This window comes from Schistocerca piceifrons, chromosome X, assembly GCF_021461385.2.
Source record: "Schistocerca piceifrons isolate TAMUIC-IGC-003096 chromosome X, iqSchPice1.1, whole genome shotgun sequence".
NCBI classification, from domain to species: Eukaryota; Metazoa; Arthropoda; class Insecta; order Orthoptera; family Acrididae; genus Schistocerca; species Schistocerca piceifrons.
In genome coordinates this window covers 834,659,905-834,682,381 of record NC_060149.1, presented here as the reverse complement: position 1 = coordinate 834,682,381, position 22,477 = coordinate 834,659,905, and the positions used below count along the sequence as shown (strand labels likewise).

The 22,477-nt window shown below is 37.7% G+C and overlaps 1 protein-coding gene across 1 annotated transcript in view; it reads left to right on the top strand.

The window, feature by feature from the left end:
- LOC124721934 (vesicle-fusing ATPase 1) overlaps positions 1-22,477 on the top strand; it is a 94,849-nt gene that overhangs the window by 53,951 nt on the left and 18,421 nt on the right. Inside the window, exons 6-9 of the mRNA XM_047247092.1 lie at positions 692-834; positions 8,236-8,435; positions 15,794-16,018; positions 18,996-19,106. Coding sequence (XP_047103048.1) covers positions 692-834; positions 8,236-8,435; positions 15,794-16,018; positions 18,996-19,106 — 679 coding nt within the window. The remainder of the gene's footprint in view (positions 1-691; positions 835-8,235; positions 8,436-15,793; positions 16,019-18,995; positions 19,107-22,477) is intronic.

The following is a 22,477-nucleotide window of genomic DNA, read 5'->3' as shown; positions in this document are numbered from 1 at the left end:
ATTCCTGCATTATAAAGTATATGTGCACATTTAGAGAAGATCAGCATGTGAGCAGCTAATCTACAGTTCCAGTCACTGTGCTGAAATTGAAAATTGGCATCACTCACGCTTGTGTGTGTGTGTGTGTGTGTGTGTGTGTGTGTGTGTGTGTGTCTGTAGTACTGGTATGCAAGAATAGGTTGCTGTTTCATTATCCGTTTGTTTGGCAGTTAAATGTAAATTTGTTGAATAGAAAGTCTAAGAGTATAATGTGGTACTGAATAGACCATTCACAGCAAATTAGCGTGACATTAATTACCTGAAAAATTCGGACAATTAAAACACATTAATTTTAAAATAAATGTAAATTATATTGTATGCAATATTGATAATATCAAATAGTAGTACCTGTGTTAATGATAAAATCTCTCTCTCTCTCTCTCTCTCTCTCTCTCTCTCTCTCTCTCTCTCTCTCACACACACACACACACACACACACACACACACACACACACGCGCACACACACATTCACTCTGGAATATTTTCTACTACTTTGTGTCATGCAAGACAGTCACAGTCATTCCTCAGATGGAGTGAAGTACTTTAATAGACTTCAGAAGGCTCTTAAATTGTAAATAATGAAAGTGACTAGAATAAAATAATTTCTTACTGACTATTAGTAGTGTTCATATATTATCTTTCTGTTTACAGTAAACAGCCACGGCAGTCTATTATCAACCCAGACTGGGATTTTCAGAAAATGGGAATTGGTGGTCTGGATAAAGAATTCAATGCTATATTCAGACGAGCTTTCGCATCACGTGTTTTTCCTCCAGAAGTCGTTGAACAATTAGGTAAATACTACATACTTGCCATGTTCATTGCCTATAAATTGATTGTGGAATTTTTCTGCAGCCTTTACACTGATAGCATCATTGAGTTAAGAATGCCGGCCGGAGTGGCCAAGCGGTTCTAGGCGCTTCAGTCTGGAACCACGCGACTGCTACGGTCGCAGATTCGAATCCTGCCTCGGGCATGGATGTGTGTGATGTCCTTAGGTTAGTTAGGTTTAAGTAGCTCTAAGTTCTAGGGGACTGATGACCTCAGAAGTTAAGTCCCATAGTGCTCAGAGCCATTTTGAACACACACACACACACACACACACACACACACACACACACACACAGATACGTACACAGACATGCACATGTCGCTAATGACGAGGATGCTGCATTCTAGTGTAATTAAAAATAGTTGAGAGCCTAATCATATCTCGTGCAGTACAAGGTTATACTGTAAATCAGGAATACAGGTTTTAATCAGATTGATGATTGGTTGGATTTACACAGGGAGACTAAAGAGTGATATTAACCCACTGTTATCCACACTGAAACTATGCTTGTTGTATGGTTTCTCTTCCTGTGATTTTAGTAAAGCCAGCCAGTACCTTTAGAGTAGTAGATCTTTTTCTAATTCTTCATTAGACACAACTTCTTCAGGAATTAATGACCCAAATATGCTGTGTTTTTTTGGCTTTCAACACTTCACATTTCAAGATTCGACGTGGTCCAGTTTGATCCCCTTCACTGTGCAGCTTGCATTTAGGAACTTCTTTCTCTTTCTTTATACAAGTTATGTTTACAGATATTCTTTCAAAATATGACTTCAGTATCATTAGCATAGCATGTTTCTGTATTATTCCATTGTTATGTGTGCTGCCTTGTAATCCGTCTATGTAGATTTATTTTTATCATCATCATAGTGAAGGTTGGGACAGGTTCTGGTCCTACAGATGGAGTCATCACACTTTTCCTGGCCAGCATATCAGCCTCTTCATTGTAACTGATTACTGAGTACCTGGGGACCTACAGTGAGCTTACCCTGTTGCTTTCCTGTAATCCTACAAGGGCTTCATGGTATTCTGCAATCATCTTTGAGCTCGTTGCAGGAACTAATAGAGATTTCAGGATTACTTGGCTGTCTGAATGGAATTAGATGTGGCAAACTTCTGTATAGAGACTGCTCTGTATTCTAGTTTGTACATCATACACCCTGGCCCCAATGCCCTCATCTGTTTTGAGGCTACCAATAAACCAGACTGTCTCCTGAGCTGTATTGAGGTTTGTTCTTCCATTATTCCTTTCTTCCAGTTGTTACCTTGAAAGGTTTACTGAACCAGCTGGAAGTTGTTGTATAATCAGCCGGCATATCACTGACCATTCTTATATTTACCTCATTCACTATATTGGTGTGGGATTCAGAATTTCATAAAGGTTTCAAGTTATTTCCTATTCTTAAACTATATGCCTCTGCTGCTGCTGCTGCTACTGCTACTGCTGCTGCTGCTGCCTCCATTGTGTAATTGAAGCTGGTGTCCATCCCAGCAGTGGGTGTGCTGCTAATTCTACCTTTTATGGCTAAGCAGTCCAACCTCTGCACCTTGAAATGTTCCGTAGCTGCCACTTTCTGTTCTGCTTTATTCTGTGATACAATAGTCTCGCAGCCTATCATAGACTAGTGCACATAAGAGCATCTTTCACCATGCAACATATATTCTTTGTGTGGGGTCCAACTGGCAGGGGGAAGGCAGAGATAAGTGAAAATTGAGTACAGAGTAGTGGGATCGAGAGTGAGTGAGAGGAAAATGCTGAGGAGCGAGAGATAGGATGAAGGGAGAGTGGGGGGGGGGGGGGGGGAGGGAGGGTGGAAGTAGTGAAGGATGGGAAAGGAAACTTTGTTATTCATTCTGTGATTTTTCAATTATTTTATACAGTGTTAACAGTATTTATTTGGTCCTTCTACCCAAAGAGGGGGAGGAGGTTAGTGTTTAATGTCCCGTCGGCAACGAGGTCATTAGAGACGGAGCACAAGCCATCCTGGCATTTGCCTGAAACGATTTAGAAAAAAAGTCCAGTGGGGCTTCCATCACAGAAAAAGAAAATTTCTCAAATTGCACAAAATCTCATCACACACACACACACACACACACACACACACACACACACACACACACACACACACAAAATTATTTTCCATCCAAGGGTTGTCACTCTTACAAGCATAATAGAAAGCGAAAGCAAACAGCAGCTGTTAGAAAAGAGGTTTGAAACACTATGTTGACTCACTCACAAATGAACAAATAGAAGATTTCATTATAGAATCTGAATATATTCTCACAATAGAAGAAAAAAATGACCACAGTAATGTAAATACAAGGATAAATAGAGAATTAATAAAAGAGGAAATTGAAAACGTAGCACCACAGATTAAAGAAGGAAACAAATCCAAAATAATTGTGGTGAATCAAAACTTAATCTAGAGAAAAAATTGCAAGCAGAAATCATTATTATAACAATATGTAACAGAGACAATACCATTGTGCCTCCAAACAGTTTTTAAACACATTAAAAACACTCAGAGCATGCATTTTCAGACAGGGAGAAACAGAGCTCACCCAATATTATAAACTTGATAATGATAGGACAATAAGAAATACCACTCAGCCAATAGACTATAGAGTTATAAAAGTCCCCAGTATAACACTTTGATGTAGAAAGCATGTTCAGTTGCACCACTGTTAACGAAACCATTATCTCTGAAGAAAACCTGAAACACAAAACCAGCTACTTCATGAACACGCACACAGATGAAACAGTAGAATTCTTATCGTTAACAACACAACAAAACTACTTTGAATTCAATCAAGAATACTACAAAAGCTGCAGTCAGATGAAACAGATAGAATAAAAAATGGATACAAAGAAAATATTAGGTAAATTTAACAGAAAAATGAGAACAAAAATGATGGAATGAACCAAATCACATCACATAGAAGCAGCACAACCACAAGAAAGTGGCCTACCTACAACAGCAAATTCACTTACAAAATACATGAGATATTCAAAAGATAGGGCATAAACATTACCTACAAAACAAATAGTTCAGTACATTAACACATCTCTAAACTAAAATCAAAACCAGATAGATACCAATAATCTATCTACCAGTTCAGTTCAGGGACTGTTAAAAAAATCTGCATCCAATGACTAGCAGTTCATTTGACACAAGATACGAAGAGCACATCAGGGTATTGAAATACAGTACAAACAATTCAATGTTTACAGACCACCATAAGCTAAGCACTATAGAAAAAGGCACGATCTTGAAAATCAGCAAAGACAGAAACCAGTCTCCTTTCTAAGGGAACTTCCACGTACACAAAGCATTAACATACAATGAACAGTTCTTGAATGTTTACTACCTTCACTTTTCACTTTCACTTTAAGAGAGTCTTTCTTTTCTTGAAGCCTTTCTTTGGCTTTCTTTTCTTTTTGTTCTTTTAGAAGTTTTCTCCTCTTAGCCTCAGACCAGGATTTGGTCTTGACATCGTCCAACTTCTCTGTGGCAATTTCCACTGCTGGGACTGGTGTATCATCTAATCCACTTGTGGGAACAGCTGTCACCAGTTCCAACTCTGGTGCTTGGGTGTGTGAGGTTTCATCAAGTCCCTCAGTTTTTGTTTTGTGTTGTGTTCCGCATTTTGGTCCCATGAAAATTGGGGATTTAGTGGGTTGAGGTCAGAGCCCCATTCTGTTGTGGGGCTAATTATTAAGGGGTATTGTGTGGTATACCTGAGACCCTGTTCATGACACATATTCCCTTGTGGATGAATAAATAAATGTTATAGTGCAGCTGTTGATATTAACAAGATGACAGCATGTGAAGTGTGTCATACGAAACAACATATGAAAATAATAGTTGTTTGAATTAAACTTAAAATTCTGAAATGTCGTTCTTTTAGCTTTTTTGGTCAGTAATTGATACATAGAATTTCATTCAGTTTATAGGGTGCCCATTTATATGAGAGACCTACCATCTCTCAAGAATCTAATGATACCATTAATTGTATTGACATTTACTTTAGAAGAAAACTTTCTCAGGCATCCAGACGATGTCAGATTTGCAGTGTTTGTCTGAAAAGTATTGGGAAGTTTCAGCAATAAAATATTCTTATGAACATTTATGCCACTCAGCGCAATTTCCTGTTACCTAATCAAAATTTCCCAGACTTACCAGCTCTCCCTTGTATTCTTATCTGATGCCTAGGCAAGAAAATTTAATGTCCTTCCTTCCCCCCCCCCCCCCCCCCCCATTCCCTCCTCTCCCCCTATATTGTCACTAACACCAGTTCCCACCTGAGATGCCAGAAACAGACCTCATTAATTTATCTGCCTGCTGCTTGCTTCTGTGCATATGTATTATATTACAGGTTAGGGTCATGGACCTCACTTTGGTAAGAAACCTTGTAGGATGTGGAATGTTCACTTCAAATACGTTTGTACTCCCTCTATTTATCTCTAAAAGATGCCCAGTTTGCTAATTGGATCAGTGAAATGTATCATAAATCAAAAAATATTGTGCCCCCCCCCCCCAACAAAATGAATATACAAACTAAAAAAAAAAAACAAAGTGAATCAGGTGAAAATATCTCCCACTTGAATATATTTATGAAGTGGCTGTGCACCTGACTCCAGTCTTTTGAAAATCCAATAGGCTTTTTATCTGGAATTATTTTTATTATTTTCCTTATTACTAAGTTCATCTTTAAGCAAGAATGCCTCACAGAATTTGTTTCCCTCACACACATCAAAGTAAGATGAAATGATTCATTGCCTTACCATTTGGTCAGGCAGAAAGCTGCTTGCTGCCAAAATCTTACTGAATCCATGCCAGCTCTTGTTCTCGTACCACTTATACTTACACTAGATCATTGTCACTTTCTCTAGTTACAAATGTGTGTCATCTCCTTGCCCATTTTTCCCCTTTTCATTTACAACACACTTCTCATTCTTTACTATAATCCATCATGAGTGGCTGCCTCAGAGTTTTTAATAACGTTCAGAGATCTCATAGCAAAATGAAGTATTGAGATTCCATTACTAAAATTTTGTGCAGTAGTGTCCTGAAGTGCTTGCAAAATATTGCAAGAAAGTAATTGTAGACATTGGGTGTAGAGGATTATGTGTTCAGTTACAAAAAATAATTTTGTTGAAATGGTTTTAGCCCCGCCCCTCTCTCTCTCTCTCTCTCTCTCTCTCTCTCTCTCTCTCTCTCTCTCTCTCTCTCTCTCTCTCTCTCTCCAAATTCTGACTGGACTCTTGAGACACAGTGTCAAATCTCTGCATCTGCACATGCATAACATGTATATATCCTTCTGCAACGTATCGACAGTGAATCATGGAGTGTGCTTCATACAAACACAAGTGATGTTTGACTATATTCTGTTTGTGTGTGGAACAAGGAAAAATGATAGTCTGCGTACCAACGTACATGTCTTAGTTTCTCATTTTATTCTCATGATCCCTATATCAGATGTACAGTGAAGGCAGGAGAATTGTTGCACAATGTTTCTGAAATAATGGAGATCTAAATTTACCAAGCTTGGTTTTGTGAGGGCAGAATTTGCTTTCTTCCAAATATTCTCAATCAAATAACTTATGGTAATGCAGCTGGGTGACATTTTTGGCAACTGTCAATATTTTGACAGGTGCACACCTTTTCATTTTTCAAGGGGGGTTTGGAAAGCCACCCCCCCCCCCCCCCCCACACACACACACACACACTCATTATACTAGCACTGTCAAACAACGAAAGAAGGTGGATTTCAGAAGTTAATGATACTGAAAATTAATAACCAATGGTTGAGTTAGCATTAGCTGTGTTCCTATGTTTTTTGACAATGGAGAAAGCAGGATTCTACATATAATCTAAACAAAACTCCCATCTCTGTTTATAAGATTACTTGCTAGTTTAATTTCAACTACTTTCTTAATAACACTATTCAAATAGCTGGAAGTGCAGACCAGTAAGACCAGTATCTTTGTGTTATATTCCATAAGATGACTACTGCTAAGACATTGTACTGCAGTAGCAGATTTACTCAGGTGTTGTAAGTGTGTTTGATGCTTATGCTCAGTACACTGGTCCTCAACAGTCCTGATAGTCTGACAAAAATATGACATACCACAGCTGCAAGAAATATGGTTGACACCTGCTACGCAAAGAAAGATCACACTTTATCGAATCCAAGAGGACTCTAATCTTTGATGATGGTCAAAAAACACATGTCACATCATATTTCTGCAAAATGCAATCAGTCCTATTGGAAATGCTCCCTGCATAAGGCAAAAAGGCTATAGATTTTGGTGCGACCTTGGTATTGTCATCTCTCATGGTGTGCACATTTGGTAGGTAGTGCAACACACATCTGATCTGTAGTTTGCTGTAACCATTCTGGCTAAAGGTAACCTCAGGAGGAGCTAGCTCAGTTGATAAATTCCCAGGGCTTGATGACCTTGGCCCTGTGAATCAGGGTATGAAGTACCCCTTCATGCTGAGCTGGATAATGACAATTATCAGCACGTAGATACAAGTCAGTGAGAATAGGCTTCCTGTAAATGGCATGCCCTGATGTACCATCAACCTTCTTCTTGACCAACACATCGGGGAAGGGAAAGCAGCCATCCTTTTCCATCTCCTTAGTATGAGTGTAGATATTTTGCTTAAACAAGAAGCTCTGCCACATTGTGCTGGTAGATTTTGAACGATTTTTTTTTATTTTATTTTTTTTTTTTTTTTTTTTATTATTAAATTTCACTGTCATCACAGTGTAATCTGAAATAAAATTTATTACTGTGTTTTGGGACACAGGAAATCTAAAAATTGTGCATGAAGGTGGATACATAATTTTTAACAATGGAAGTAACAATTGTTTTTAATACATGTGAAGTTATGACACCATTTAAAATGCATTTAAATAAAATTATATATTAAAAAGTGAGTCATATGAAATAGCCTCAAATAATTTTATGACAGTAATCAATTCTGATAAACTATTACAAAATTATTCACAATTTTCTCCCTTGGTATTAAACTGAAGACACCTATGTTTGAGTTTTGTACTGAATTTGGTCACAGTGAGTTTCTGTGGCATTATTGTGGGTGTATTTCATTATAATACAATGGTAGGAGCTGTAATCCAATAGGTAAATCTTGAAATGTAGAAGAAACAGAGAGCCACTATTCTAGAATGTGTTTCTTGCCTGCTTGAGTAATTACCCATACATTTTATGTGCTTAAAAATCTGCATAGTAGATGATATTCCCCACCAATAAAATAATCAGTCCTAGTATAATGTGTTTTTAGAAACCTAATTTTTGTTTCAAAATAGAATTACATTAGTTCACTGTTTACAGGCTGCAAACATGTGAAAGGCATACTGTTATATGGACCTCCAGGTACGGGAAAGACACTGATGGCAAGACAGATAGGCACAATGCTTAATGCTCGTGAGCCCAAAATAGTCAATGGCCCTCAAATTTTGGATAAATATGTTGGTGAATCAGAGGCCAACATTAGACGTTTATTTGCAGATGCCGAGGAGGAGGAAAAAAGAGTGAGTAGAATATATTGTGTAAAACATGAAGATAACTTTTATTGGTTCATGTCTTGGGACTTTGCTAACATGAAATTCCTAAGCTTAAAAAATATATGCTAAATATAAGCAATTGTCATTCTGTAATATCATGTCAGTTAGATTGTCACTATTTGAGGCGTACTTTCTTCTTGCGATTCCTCTTTAAATAAAGCCCATTGAATGCAGACTCGTGAAATATTATATGTGGTAAGAAACTGAGATACTTACCTCTACACAATAGGAACTAAAGTCCCCTGCTGTATTTTTCTGTCTGTATGTAATGCTAATCTTGAAAGATACTGTAGGGATTTTGATACTGTTTTCATTAACATACTCAAGAGAAAGGTTTGTGTACATGATTTATTACTGCTGCACCAGGTAAGTCATCTGACTAAATACTTAGTGCTATCCCCGCAAAGCTGTGGTAGGATATTAGTTTATTAAAATTTACACACAAAATAGTCTAGATAACATTTATTTAACTGTAATTACCAATTTTGGCCAAATTTAACCATTAAATATAGTATGTTATCTAGTGTGGGTCTTTACAAATGTAATGATGCCACGAGTTGACATGTTGTTATTACTGTATTAAGAATCAATATAGTCAGATTATTAGTCACATGGGAGAAAAATCTGACTCTGCAAAATTGAAAACCTAATGTGAAACTCTGTTAAAAAAAGTTCATTACTTTCATGTTCTGTGGATCATAATTCTGAACACTATGAAGTGGAACTAGGCAGTTTCACAATTATAAAGCACTCTCTTGGTGAAAAATACGGTAGCATGCTGACCATTTACATAGTTTCCACAAGTGCGAGAGAGAGAGAGAGAGAGAGAGAGAGAGAGAGAGAGAGAGAGAGATATTTATGTACGTGTTCAAAGCTAATTTTATCCTCAGTTAAATCCTTCACATCACTTACGTGGTCAAAGATCTTTTTTTATGGCTGTATACCCCACTCCTTTCTGTCCCACATTAAGGCTGCATAATGAACAGTGTAAATCATTCCTCCTTTTAGTATTACACTGAAGAGCCAAAGAAACTGGTACTCCTGTCTAAATATAATGTAGGGCCCCCATGAGCTCACAGGAGTGATGCAACATGACATGGCATGGACTCAACTAATGTCTGAAGTAGTGTGGAGGGAACTGACACCATGAATCCTGCAGGACTTTCCCTAAATCTGTAGTAGTACAGGGGGATGGAGATCTTTTCTGAAGAGTACGTTGCAAGGCATCGCAGAGATGATCAATAATGTTCATGTGTGGGGAGTCTGGTGGCTAGTGGAAGTGTTTAAATGCAGAAGAGTGTTCCTGGAGCCACACTGTAGCAATTCTGGACATGTGGAGTATCACATTGTCCTGCTGGAATTTCCCAAGTCTGTCAGAATGCACAATGGTGAATGGAGGCAAGTGATCAGACAGGATACTTACGTACGTGTCACCTGTCAGTCGTATCTAGATGTGTCAGGGGTCCCATATCACTCAAAGTGCACACACCTCACATAATGACTGGCAGTTATCTCTCAATATTAGTAAGTGTAACCTACTGTGTATAACAAGGCAAAAATCCCCATTAATGTAAGAGTACAAAATAAATTCCCAGCCTTTGGAATCGGTAGCATAAGTACCTGGGTGTGACTATTTGAAATGATCTCAAATTGAAAGATCAGACTACACAAGTAACGGGCAAGATGAACTCTAGATTGCGGTTTATTGGTAGAATCCTGAAACGATGCAGTCCTTAAACAAAGGTAATTGCTTACAATACGTTAGTTTGCCCAGTCTTAGAGTATTGTTCATCTGTATGGGACACTTACCAGTTGGGTCTGATTCAAGAGATTGAGAAGGTCCAAATAAGAGCGGCAAGATTCGTGACTGGTCTGTGTCATGAGAGCATTACAAATCTCATAGAAATTTTGAAGTGGGGCACACTTGCAGATAGACGGCGCGCTAAACGGAAGGGGCTGCCCACTAAATTCCGAAATCCAATCTTTTCTGAGGATGTAGGGCATATATTTTTACCACCAACTTTCAAATTGTGCAATGATCACCATTCAAAGATAAGGGAAATTAGAGCTCATACTGAAGGCGTTCAGACAGTCATTTTTCCCTCACGCGTTCCACAAGTGGAACAGAGGGGGAGAAATATGACTTTGGTGTGAATTGTGCCTTCCGCCACACACCACTTAGTGCCTAGCGGAGTGTGGATGTAGATGTTAAAATGAAGGACTAAGTAATGAACACACATTTTTTGTTTTCTCCAAAAAGCTTTCTGCTCCAAGATACAGCTGTCCAAAGATGACACTGTGCATACCATTTTGAAGATGCAAATTTTGGAAATAATTTTAAAATGCTGTATCTCTGTAAAAGTTCTATATATTTTGTTGGTGTTTTTTTATTTGAAAGATAATTGCTTTGTAATTACAAAGAAATCCTCCATTTGGACTTAACTGTTCTTTTGCTACAGAGTTCGGAACTATTTATAATTTATGGAAATTTTTCAAAAACACCAATCCATAAAATTTTGATTTTTTTTTTTTTCTGTTGATTAGTACCATATAGTTCTACATTCCGTGAAAAGGAGAGCTTCCACTTTTAGGTGGAAGAGGTTATGTAAAAATTGGAAATTTTTGCCATACATAAAATTATCACATAACAGGCTTGTAAAAATCAAAACCTAGCCTTATTTAACATAATTTTAGTTCTGAAAGATGAGTAAAAGACACAGTTATCAAGCATTTTAAATGGTTCCAAAATGAATGTGAAAGGTCCAAAGACTTAAAGGTTTCAATTTATACAACTTGTGTGGACTAATGTTTCGTACTGAAATTAACCAGTCAATAAATTAAAAATGTGTTCCATGGTATCTTCCTTTGATATAGTGTGATGCCTTCCTGTTGAACCAATAGGAATCTTCAAAACATTGTGAACAGAAAGTGAGCACTGATGGCTTTTTTGCCACCCTTAAGCTGGAAACCTATATCCAGCAGCTGGTCCATGTGGTAGCATAAAGTTCACTACAATTTCATTTAACTCATAACTGGTGTCTATAATATCTGCAATCCATCAGCCACAGTCATACACACACACCACAAACATCTCCCTTCTCGGGTTGAGAATCTGAATATTATCCTGCTGTTTCTGAGGTGTTGGCTGAACAAACGAAATTTCTTTTTCTTGCTCTTTAAAGTGTGTGCAATATGAGTTTGCGCATCACTTTGAGTTAAAAAATGTGTCTTCTGAATTCCTTTCACAGGAGTAGTTTGTTTAGACCACTCTTCTTTTTTCTGCTCACGGAATTCTCTGATTTCCTCTTTGGACAAAAGAATGAGGGCTGTGGATGTGTAAGATTTCACAACTATTGTAAAATCCTCAGCATTCTGAATCACAGCTGTATTTGGTCTGGAAACTTTGTTTTGTAGCATGGTGCTTCAGCAGGCCTCCTACACCATCACAAGGCCCCTTCCTGTGACCAGTAACACTGTATACCCAGTCAGTTGGCACCAACGACTTACTCAATTCAAACAGCTGGCAACAGTTGTTAAAATGACTGGGAGCATCATCAGAAATAATGATCATCTTCTCTGCCTCTGTTTGCAGTTGAATAATTTTGCACATTGCTAGCAAAGCATGAGCTGAGTCATGTCCTGTGTCATCACTTATAACTGCAACACTTGTGGTCTTGTTTTGAAAATGTCACTCCTGTAAAAATTAAAACCTGGTCATCACTCCAATGATACCCTTGTACTTCTTGTGGGAGAACTACAGACCAGTTCTCAGCAAAATCACAGTGAAGTACTAAACATAGTTCTTCAGTCTGTACACACCCTTCTGCAATGTATTGTTGTTGCAATTTCTTCAGATGTTGGAGTGTTACTGCGTTCACTGACCATTTACCAAGTTCATCAATGAAACTGTCCAAGGCAACAGTTTTCTTAATTAGTTTATTTTCCTCTCATGTCACATATGTAATTTCTATAGAGTTGTCTGCTACGTCTTCCAGGCCAAGTGTCTGTAATGCCAGTCCTCCTTTTCCAGGGCAGTCACCACATTCTTGAAACAAACAAGTCTCTCGCTTTACGTCACAGACTACTAATGACTTCACACACCCAACCAAGGTGTCATATGTCATACGCTCATGTAAGTTCTTCAAAGTTACCACACAAAAGTTCAAAATTCGCACAGTACACACATTGACATCTCTAGGTGGGTGTGGATCTACCCACTTAGGTCGTAGTGCACAAAAATTTGATCTTCCAATATGTGAAGTTGTATAGTTGCTCTTATAAATTGCAAAAATTTCTTTAATACTGAGAGTCATGTACCTCTTCATTTCTACAACTTTTCGACCTTCAACTGTTACAGGCATAGTGTCTTTTTTTGTTGGCACTCTGGCAAGAACAGACTCTTCTATCTTTCAGACAAAATGACTGCACTATTTGAACTTGAGGTGCTTCTACAGGATGGCCATATACCGAGCGAGGTGGCGCAGTGGTTAGCACGCTGGACTAGTATTCGGGAGGACGACGGTTCAATCCAGTCTCCGGTCATCCTGATTTAGGTTTTCCGTGATTTCCCTAAATCGTTTCAGGCAAATGCCGGGATGGTTCCTTTGAAAGGGCACGGCCGATTTCCTTCCCAATCCTTCCCTAACCCGAGCTTGCGCTCCGTCTCTAATGACCTCGTTGTCGACGGGACGTTAAACACTAACCACCACAACCACCACCACCACCAGGATGGCCATAATAGGGATTTGGTCTTCCAAAGACTCCTTTTACAGACCTCACATTTCCTTGCACCTTTTCACTGTAGGATGCACAATATTCAACAGGTGAATTAATATTTGTGAAAAATTCCTGGAAAGAGGTGCAAGAGTGCTTTGGTTCATTTTCTCCTGAAGATGGAATTTCTACTTTGAAGAGTGTGGTCAATTTTGCTGTAGTGTATTCATCCATAGCTTTAGTAATTTCTCTGTGCTTTCTTGATACATAGAGCTTACGACTCTACTTCACTGACCATGGTTTCTTAACAGGACTAACACTCACCTCTGTAATTGACTGATTAAAGGTATTTAATTCTTCCTCTATTGATGCAAAATCTGCATCATCTGCACCATAGGAGGCTTCAACTTGTTCGGATACTATCATTGTGTTAGTCTGTCAAAACATTTAGAACACAAAATGTCGTCACTGGAAACATCTTCACTTTGAAATAGTCTTCAAATGAGAACACTTATTCTCAACCTGAGCAAATTCAATTTTTGTTTGTTTGTGTTATATATCACTCTTTTTTTTTTATATGCAAATAGTCAGCACACTTCACTCTCCTGTGGCCCCAGTCAGAAGATGTTTTGTACAGTCCTTTTCACAAAACACTCTGCAACTGTGTCAACTGGCAAATTCTTCATGAAAACACAGAACACACTGGATGGTCTCATATTTCTTAGAACCCTCTTCAGTCAACAAATTGGCACTGAACAACTACAATACAGAAACCTGCAATTAACTACCATGACAAATAAACTGACAAGAAACAACTACAAAGTGTAAGAAATATCTGCAACAATGAAAGTGAAATGAAATAACTGCAACAAAGAAAGTGAAAAGAAATAACGGCAACAAAGACAATACAAATAAACATAGTAACAAATAAATTGGTAAGAAACTTCAGTGAAGATATGTTACCCTTGAAAGTTGAAAGATTTTTTAAGATAAAACCTGTCCAACTTAAGTGGAAGCTCTCCTTTACAGTGAACATAGTCCTAGATGATACTAATCAACAGAAAAATCTAACTTTTCTGGATTGACATTTTTGAAAAAAAATTTCTGTAAATTATAAAAAAATTCAAAAGGCAACAGTAAAAGAACATCAACAGATATGTCCAAATGGAGGATACCATTGTAATCATAAAGCAATTATCTTTCAAATAAAAAAAAAATCGTAACAAAATATCTAGAAATGTTACAGGGATACAGCATTTTAAAAAAAATTCTGAAATTCGCATCTTGAAAATGGTGTTCACAGTGTCATCTTTGGAGGCCTGTGTCTCGAAGCAGAAATTTTTTCGAGAAAACAAAAAAGTATGTATTTCTTATTTGCTCCTGAATTTTAACATATGTTAAATACAATAACATCTGAGACTATGATGGTAAACCCCCTGCCTGAAGTGATATGGATTTTTCCTGCTACCTTCAGTTTGGAAAGACCCGGATTTGATTCCTAGTACCACCTCAGAAATTTTTCCCTTGAGGCAGAGGGGCGTGGAACAGGATCCATTTAGCTTTGTAAAGCCTAATGAGAAACTCTTTGAATAAAGAAGCAGAAGTACGATCAGAATTCTTCTATCGGTAATAACGATTGGAGGGATTGTTGAAATGAAGATCATGTATCGAAAGATCGGACTGCTCCTCATACTGCCTTGTGGTCAGCAGTCGGAACAGTCATAAGGCCTAATCCGTGATTTGTGTTTGACTTCTTATTTGGGGCAGGGCTTTTGCAGAGAATCAGTTATTAATTTTTGATAAAGTATTATTTCCATTTTCAAATGTCGAAGTTAGTCCATGGAATCATCAACAGGGAGAAATATTTCTGCTTTTTGGATATATGGTGGACGATCATTTGTACATGACAAAAACAAGAGTGGACCCAATATTGATTCGTGTGGTAACTTGTACTGAATGTTCTTCACGGTGAACATGAAAACCAGTTACCAGCGAGATCTCTGGTGCCATAATACTTGAGTTTCTCTAAGAGAATAGTTTGAACTGAACAGTCAAATGGTTTTGTTAGCATTTTTAACAATATTGTTGGATACAATAAAGGTACATACAATTAGACACCATTATTATTGAATAACATTTACTTTTGTGGTTTTTTACTGTGTGTGCTTCAGTAAATTTTTCATGGTTCCACTTGCGGATTTTATTTAAGAATTTCATACTCATTTAATGTTTGGTTTTGCTATGAAGATTCTGGCTGGCTCGAAGTAGCATGTATGTTGATCTCTGTGGTTTTATAGACATCAGTATCAGACATTTGGTGACAGCAGAGTAATACAACTGATCTGATGCTGCATACTACTACTACTACTACTACTACTACTACTACAGTACATGTCAACAGTGTGTGACATGCCCAGTTCGAAACCATTATCACATTTTGGCTTTTGGCCCATCTCATAGTGGTGTGTGGCAACCCTAGGATGTGTACATGGTATTGAGTTGTTGTGAAGTTAACAGTAAACTGAATTGTACATACCCAGAATTTATAGGTTTCTTTTTCCTCAAAGAATTTTGTTAGTATTGGTGTTAAATATACTATGCTTTTTTTTCAGTTAGGTCCAAACAGTGGTCTTCATATAATTATTTTTGATGAAATTGATGCTATCTGCAAGTCCCGTGGGTCTGTCGCGGGGAACACAGGTGTTCATGACACTGTTGTAAATCAGCTGCTGGCTAAAATTGATGGTGTTGAACAGTTGAACAACATATTAGTCATTGGAATGACAAATCGACGTGATATGATAGATGAAGCACTGCTTCGACCTGGACGCTTAGAGGTAAGAGTTCATTTTCAGATATTACCTGAAAATTAAGTTGTGTCTTTAAGGTGGCCTTCATTTACTTTGCATGTGTACTCCATTCTTTTCACGGCAATATTTCATCTCTGAACAATCGTATCCACAGGAGATTGAATGTTTTAAGTGCTTATAGCCATTTACTTCCCATTTTATGAATTTTTTCTGTTTCAAATCATGAATCTGAAAGTTCTGAATGAAAGAAATGAAGAGAGATAAAAATAATTGTAGTAAGAGAGTGTGAATATCGTTTTTGTTAAATGTGTATGCGTGTAAACTATTAACTCTCCACACATTTTGTCACTTATCACCCAGTTTCCCCCCATATTGAAACATGACTATCATGTACTGAAAGAGAATACTAATTTAACAATCAGCAGAAGCTGACTCCTTGTGGCATGAATGTGCAGGTTTGGTTTGGATATTGTCTTCTTTCGCCCAATTTCACAATAGACTGAACTTGCACATGCAAACACTGGTGCCCGACGAACAACCCAAGTTTGCATCAGACTGCTGTAAGGAAAGTAGTGTAACCTAACTGGTTAGACTGAGTATGGGTGATAACACCTTGATAATTCTTTCCCTCTGCTGTTGATTACATTGTTTGGGGCTCTCAGGCTACCTCAGGCCTGTGGAAAAGATATAACATGTGATGTGTGTGGAGAAGCTACAGTGTGATTCAGCTGGTCTGCGTTAAAAGGTAAAAAGCAATAAATAAAAATTTTGCAGCAAGCTGTATAAAATAAGTTTGACAAAGGCTATTGACAAAACTTCAAATTAGACACATTATTAACAGATTTACATTTAAATCAAGGTAAGTCATTCAAAATGTTCAAAACTATGTAAAAATCGCCACCTGTGCATAAAAATTTATTATGGAAGTCGTTATCGTCGTCATCTTCAGACCAAAGACTGGTTTGATGCAGCTCACCATACTAGTCTATCCTGTGTGAGCCTCTTCATCTCTGAATAACAACTGCAACATACATCCTTTGCAATCTGCTTACTATATTCATCTCTTGGTCTCCCTGTAAGATTTTTAATGCACACAATTCCCTCCAGTTCTAAACTGCTGGTCCCTTGATGTCTCAGAACATGTCCTATCAACTGATTCCTTCTTTTCTTGTCTCCCCAATTCTATACAGTGCCTCCTCACTAGTTACATGATCGACCCACCTAATTTCAAACATTTACCTGACTTATACAATTATAGTTGGTGGTGACTTTAATTTACCCTTGATATGTTGGCGAAAGTACGTGTTTAATTCTGGAGGTATGCATAAAACATAATCCAAAATTATGCTAAACGCATTCTCTGAATATTTCGAACAATTAGTTCATGAGCCCACGCGAATGGTTGTGCAAATGCCCTTGACGTCTTAGCAACAAATAATCGTGAGCTAATAACAAGCATCAAAATACGTACAGCGATTAGTGAACACAGGGTTGTCATAGTGAGACTGAATATTGTAAACCCCAAATCCTCCAAAAATAAATGAAAAATATACCTATTCAAAAAATCAGATAAAAATTCACTTTATGGCTTCCTGAAAGACTATTTTCACTCCTTCCAAATTAACAGTGTAAGTGTAGACCAGATGTGACTTGAATTCAAAGAAATAGTATCAGCAGCAATTGAGAGACTTATACCAAATAAATTAACAGGACAGAACTAATCCTCCTTGGTACACAAAACAGGTCGAACACTGTTGCAGAAACAATGAAAAAAAGATGACAAATTGAAACAGATGAAAATATCCAAGATTGGCAATCTTTTACAAAAGCTCAAAATTCAGTGTGGACTTCAATGCAAGATGCTTATACAGTTTCCACAGCAAAACTGTCTCAAAACCTGGCAGAAAATCCAAAGACATTCTGGTTGTATGTGAAGTATGCCAGCAGCAAGACACAATCAGTGCCTTCTCTGCATGATAGCAATGGATATACTGACTACAGTACTGCCAAAGCAGAGTTACGAAACATAGTTCCTTCACCAACAAAGACGAAGTAAATATTCCAGAATTAAAGTCAAGAACAGCTACCAACATGAGTAATGTAGAAGTAGATATCCTTGGAGTAGTGAGCAACTTAAATCACTTAACAAGAGCAAGTCTTCCAGTCCAAACTGTATACCAATTGGATTCCTTTCAGAGTATGCTGATGCAATAGTTCCATACTTAACAATCATACGCAACAGCTCTCTCGACTAAAGATCTGTACCCAAAGACTGGAAAGTTGCGTAGGTCACACCAATATTAAAGAAAGGTAGCAGGAGGAATCGACTAAATTGCAGGCCCATATCATTAATGTCGATATGCAGCAGGATCCTGGAACATATATTGTTTGAAAAAGATTTCTAATATTATTAGCTCTCTTAAAAACAAATGTTCCAGTGTTTATGATGAAATCAGCACTACCGTAATTAAATGTTGCTCCGCAGAACTTTGTGACATACTGAGTTACTTTCGTAATGAATCCCTCCACAGTGGTACTTCTCCAGATAGACTTAAATATGCTATTGTTAAACTATTACACAAAAAAGGAGACAGAACTCTGTCCAATTCGTCTTGCAGTATCAGATCTCCCACCTCATCTTCTTCTATGTCCACTTCCCTTTCTATAATATTGTCTTCAAGTTTTCTCCCATGTACAGACACTCTGTATACTCCTTCCACTTTTCAGCTTTTACTTCTTTGCTTAAGACTGGTTCTCCATCAGAGTTCTTGATATTCATGCAGGTGCTTCACTTTTACCCCAAAAGCCTCTGTAATTTTCCTGTTGTGTTATCTAGCTTTCCTTTGGTGAAATGCGCTTGTCAATCCTTAAATTTGTCCTCTAGCCATTTCTACTTAGCCATTTTACACTTCCTGTCAGTCTCGTTTTTTAAACATTTGTATTCCCTTTTGCCTGCTTCATTTGCTGCATTTTTAAATTTTTCCCTTATCTATTTTTGTTGTAGGTCCAGATGGAAATAGGTCTTCCAAATGAGAATGGGCGTTTCCAGATCCTCAGTATACATACAAGCAGAATGAAGGATCACAAGAAGCTTGCACCAGATGTGGACATAAAGGTTTGCATATTGGGTTGTTAATTCTAATTAAAGAATTAATAATGCATCCATCTACGTCTTTATACATTAATTAGTATGTGTAATCCATAACTCATTTTCTTTAGAGACTTAGTCTCATAATATGTTATCCCGAAAAGTGTATGATGTACCAATGCTTTAATGTATGTGCTGTTTTTAGATATTTGTGCTGCTAAAAGGATATGAGCTCATGAGTGTATCAATGATAGTCTTGTGTTGTTGCGAATGGAAAAGAGGAGCATGACTGAAATAAGGAAACTCTCATTCCTATGCCTGTATGTCAGTTTAATTTTGTTTACTTTACATCACTTGGAGCTTAGGATATAGACCTATAGTAAACCCTGAATTGACAAACAAGCCTTTAATGAAAATTTACGTTGGTGCTGATGCAACTCCCGTAAGAACAGTGTTATTCCTCCCTGCTTTTAATCAACACTGCTTTAAGAAAAAGTCAGTTTTTAAGAAATAAATATGAAACATTCTACACATTAAAATCCAGTTTTCGTGCAATTCCTAACATGTCAGAGTGAATCTCTGATTTCCTTCGGTGTCACACATGCTGTGCTTTGTGTTGTGTGATGGAGTAAACAGTAATAAATTCAGTCGACACATACCGAGATTGTAGTAAAGTTATTGTCTTCCGTTTTAGTAGTACTGGCAGATACATTGAACCAATCAGAAATCAGTTTCCATCCTGCCTAATATGCGACTTGGGTCATGTGATCTGACATCAGAAAGTGAGTCTACGAAGTGTGCAAAGTGCATCTGTTTGTTTATTGAGGTGTTGATGTCCACTAATAATAAAAAAATGTAAAATTCCTAGATTTTTTGAAAATGTACACTGAAGTGACAAAAACCATAAGATACCTCCAAATATTGTGTCGCCCAGCGTAGTGCAGCAACTCAGTGTGGCATGGATACAAGAAGTCATTGAAGTCGACTGCAGAAATATTGGGCCGGGCTGCCTTTATACCTGTCCATAATTGTGAAAGTGTTACTGATGCAAGATTTTGTGCGCGAACTGAAGTCTTGATTACGTCCCATAAATGTTAATAGGATTCACGTTGGGTGACCTGGATGGTCAGATCATTCGCTCGAGTTGTCCAGAATGTCCTTCAAGCCAATTGTGAACAATTGTGGCCCGGTGACATGGCACATTGCCATCCATAAAAATTCCATCGTTGTTTGGGAACTTAATTGTCTGCTGCCATAGCCCATTAACACCAAATTTCACCCCACTGTCCTAACAGATACATTCAATGTACATCCCACGTTGATTTCTGCAGTTATTTCCAGTAGTCTTTCTTGTCTCTTAGCACTGACAGCTCTACACAAATGCTGCTGCTCTTGGTCATTAAGTGAAGGCCGTCAGCCACTGCATTGTCGATGGTGGGAGGTAATGCCTGAAATTCAGTATCCTCGGCACATTCTTGACACTGTGGATCTCGGAATATTAAATTCCCTAAAGATTTCCAAAATGGAATGTCCCATGCATCTAGCTCCAACTATCATTTCCTTCTCAGTCTGATAATTCCAATTGTGTGGCCATAACCACATTAGAACCCTTTTCATATGAATCACCGGAGTACAAATGAATGACAGCTCTGCCAATGCACTGCCCTTTTATACCTTGTGTATGCGATACTGTCGCCATTAGTATATGTGCATATTACCATCTCGTGACGTTTGTCACCTCAATGCAGAAACACTACTTTGTACTTACATGTACAACAATAGTGCCTGGATGACATCAGAAATCTGAGATTTTTCAGGCATTTAGATCAAAAGATTAGTGCAGTAGGAAGGAAAATTATACTTATTATTGACAGGTGCCCTGTATTTTCTGAGGCATATAAATGTCATGTTCGTTCCTCCAAACTGCAGAAGTCTAAGTGGGAATCGTACTCGTTAATGCCAAATACAGAGTAGCAGTTGTGCCGAAGTAGATTACATTCCTTGAGAGGAAGTAACTGAGGAGGTTGTTGCATGGAGTTAGTATAACATAACAGATTGCGTTAAATTCTTTCGCAAACATTGTCTGCAGCATATCAGCTGCTGCTGAGAACAATGTTTTTCCAGGAGAATGGAGAAGAATCACTGGTATTTATGAAAATGTGATATTCTATGACTTTATGATGTTGATCTCCTTATTTCCACATCCAAAATGGATGCAAGTGAAATGTGTGAAATATTTGTGGAGCAACAGTGACTTAGGAACTGCTGGTGATGATGCCAAGGATGAGGATGACTATGACTATGATGATGCAATGTATTTATGCTGCTAGAAATTTTTCCTCTTATAATGTAACTAAATCAATTTTAACTTATATCAACTAACTAAAATGACAACTTCTTTCACCACAGTTTGCTGGAAGGACGAAACAAACAAGTCATCTTGGTTTTTAAAGAAACTGAAGGATGTGCTCTGTGATAAGTGTAATAATTATACATGTGCAGCACATGATAGTGGTAATTTTGTAATTAAATAGCACTTAACATTACCTAAACATGAACCGGCCGGAGTGGCCGTGCGGTTCTAGGCGCTACAGTCTGGAGCCGAGCGACCGCTACGGTCACAGGTTCGAATCCTACCTCGGGCATGGATGTGTGTAATGTCCTTAGGTTAGTTAGGTTTAATTAGTTCTAAGTTCTAGGCGACTGATGACCTCAGAAGTTAAGTCGCATAGTGCTCAGAGCCATTTGAACCTAAACGTGACTGAATTCTGATTCAGGGTCACTCCTTCTATGTAAGAAGAAGAAGAAGAAGAAGAAGAAGAAGAAGAAGAAGAAGGCAAACTGTTGTTTAAGGAAAAAATATTTGGGTCCCCATAGATTTGTTAAAAAGGGGTTTTACTGTATTTACTAGTGTATAAAAAAATTTCTAACTTAGTTTCCACTCCAGAATGGTTAGGGATACAGTCAGAAATCAAATGATCTAATATGATGTGAAGATATTGCAGGAAAGCTGGCTTATGAAAGGGGGTCAATGTAGAAATGTTATGGAAAAAGACAGGTAATTGGAAGCCCGTAGTGCTGCAAAGAAGTTTTTCTCCTTTCTGTATTTTTGTATTTAAGTTTCTGGTATGTTGAGGTGAATCATCAGAACACTCAAAAGCCACTATTGGTGTCCTTAATGTTAAAAAAAGTGTACTATGAATGTAATAATGTATACGATGAAAGATGCACATTGAACTGTCACATCTCAATAAACGCTGTTGTGTAAACATATTCTTGCAGCTATTTTGTCATTTTCTCATAGCACTGTGTGACCTTCACCCACTCCCACTTTTTTTTTTTACTTAGTTGCATGGGGAGGGAACCCATTTTGAATGTATCAAACAGTTTGTCTTACT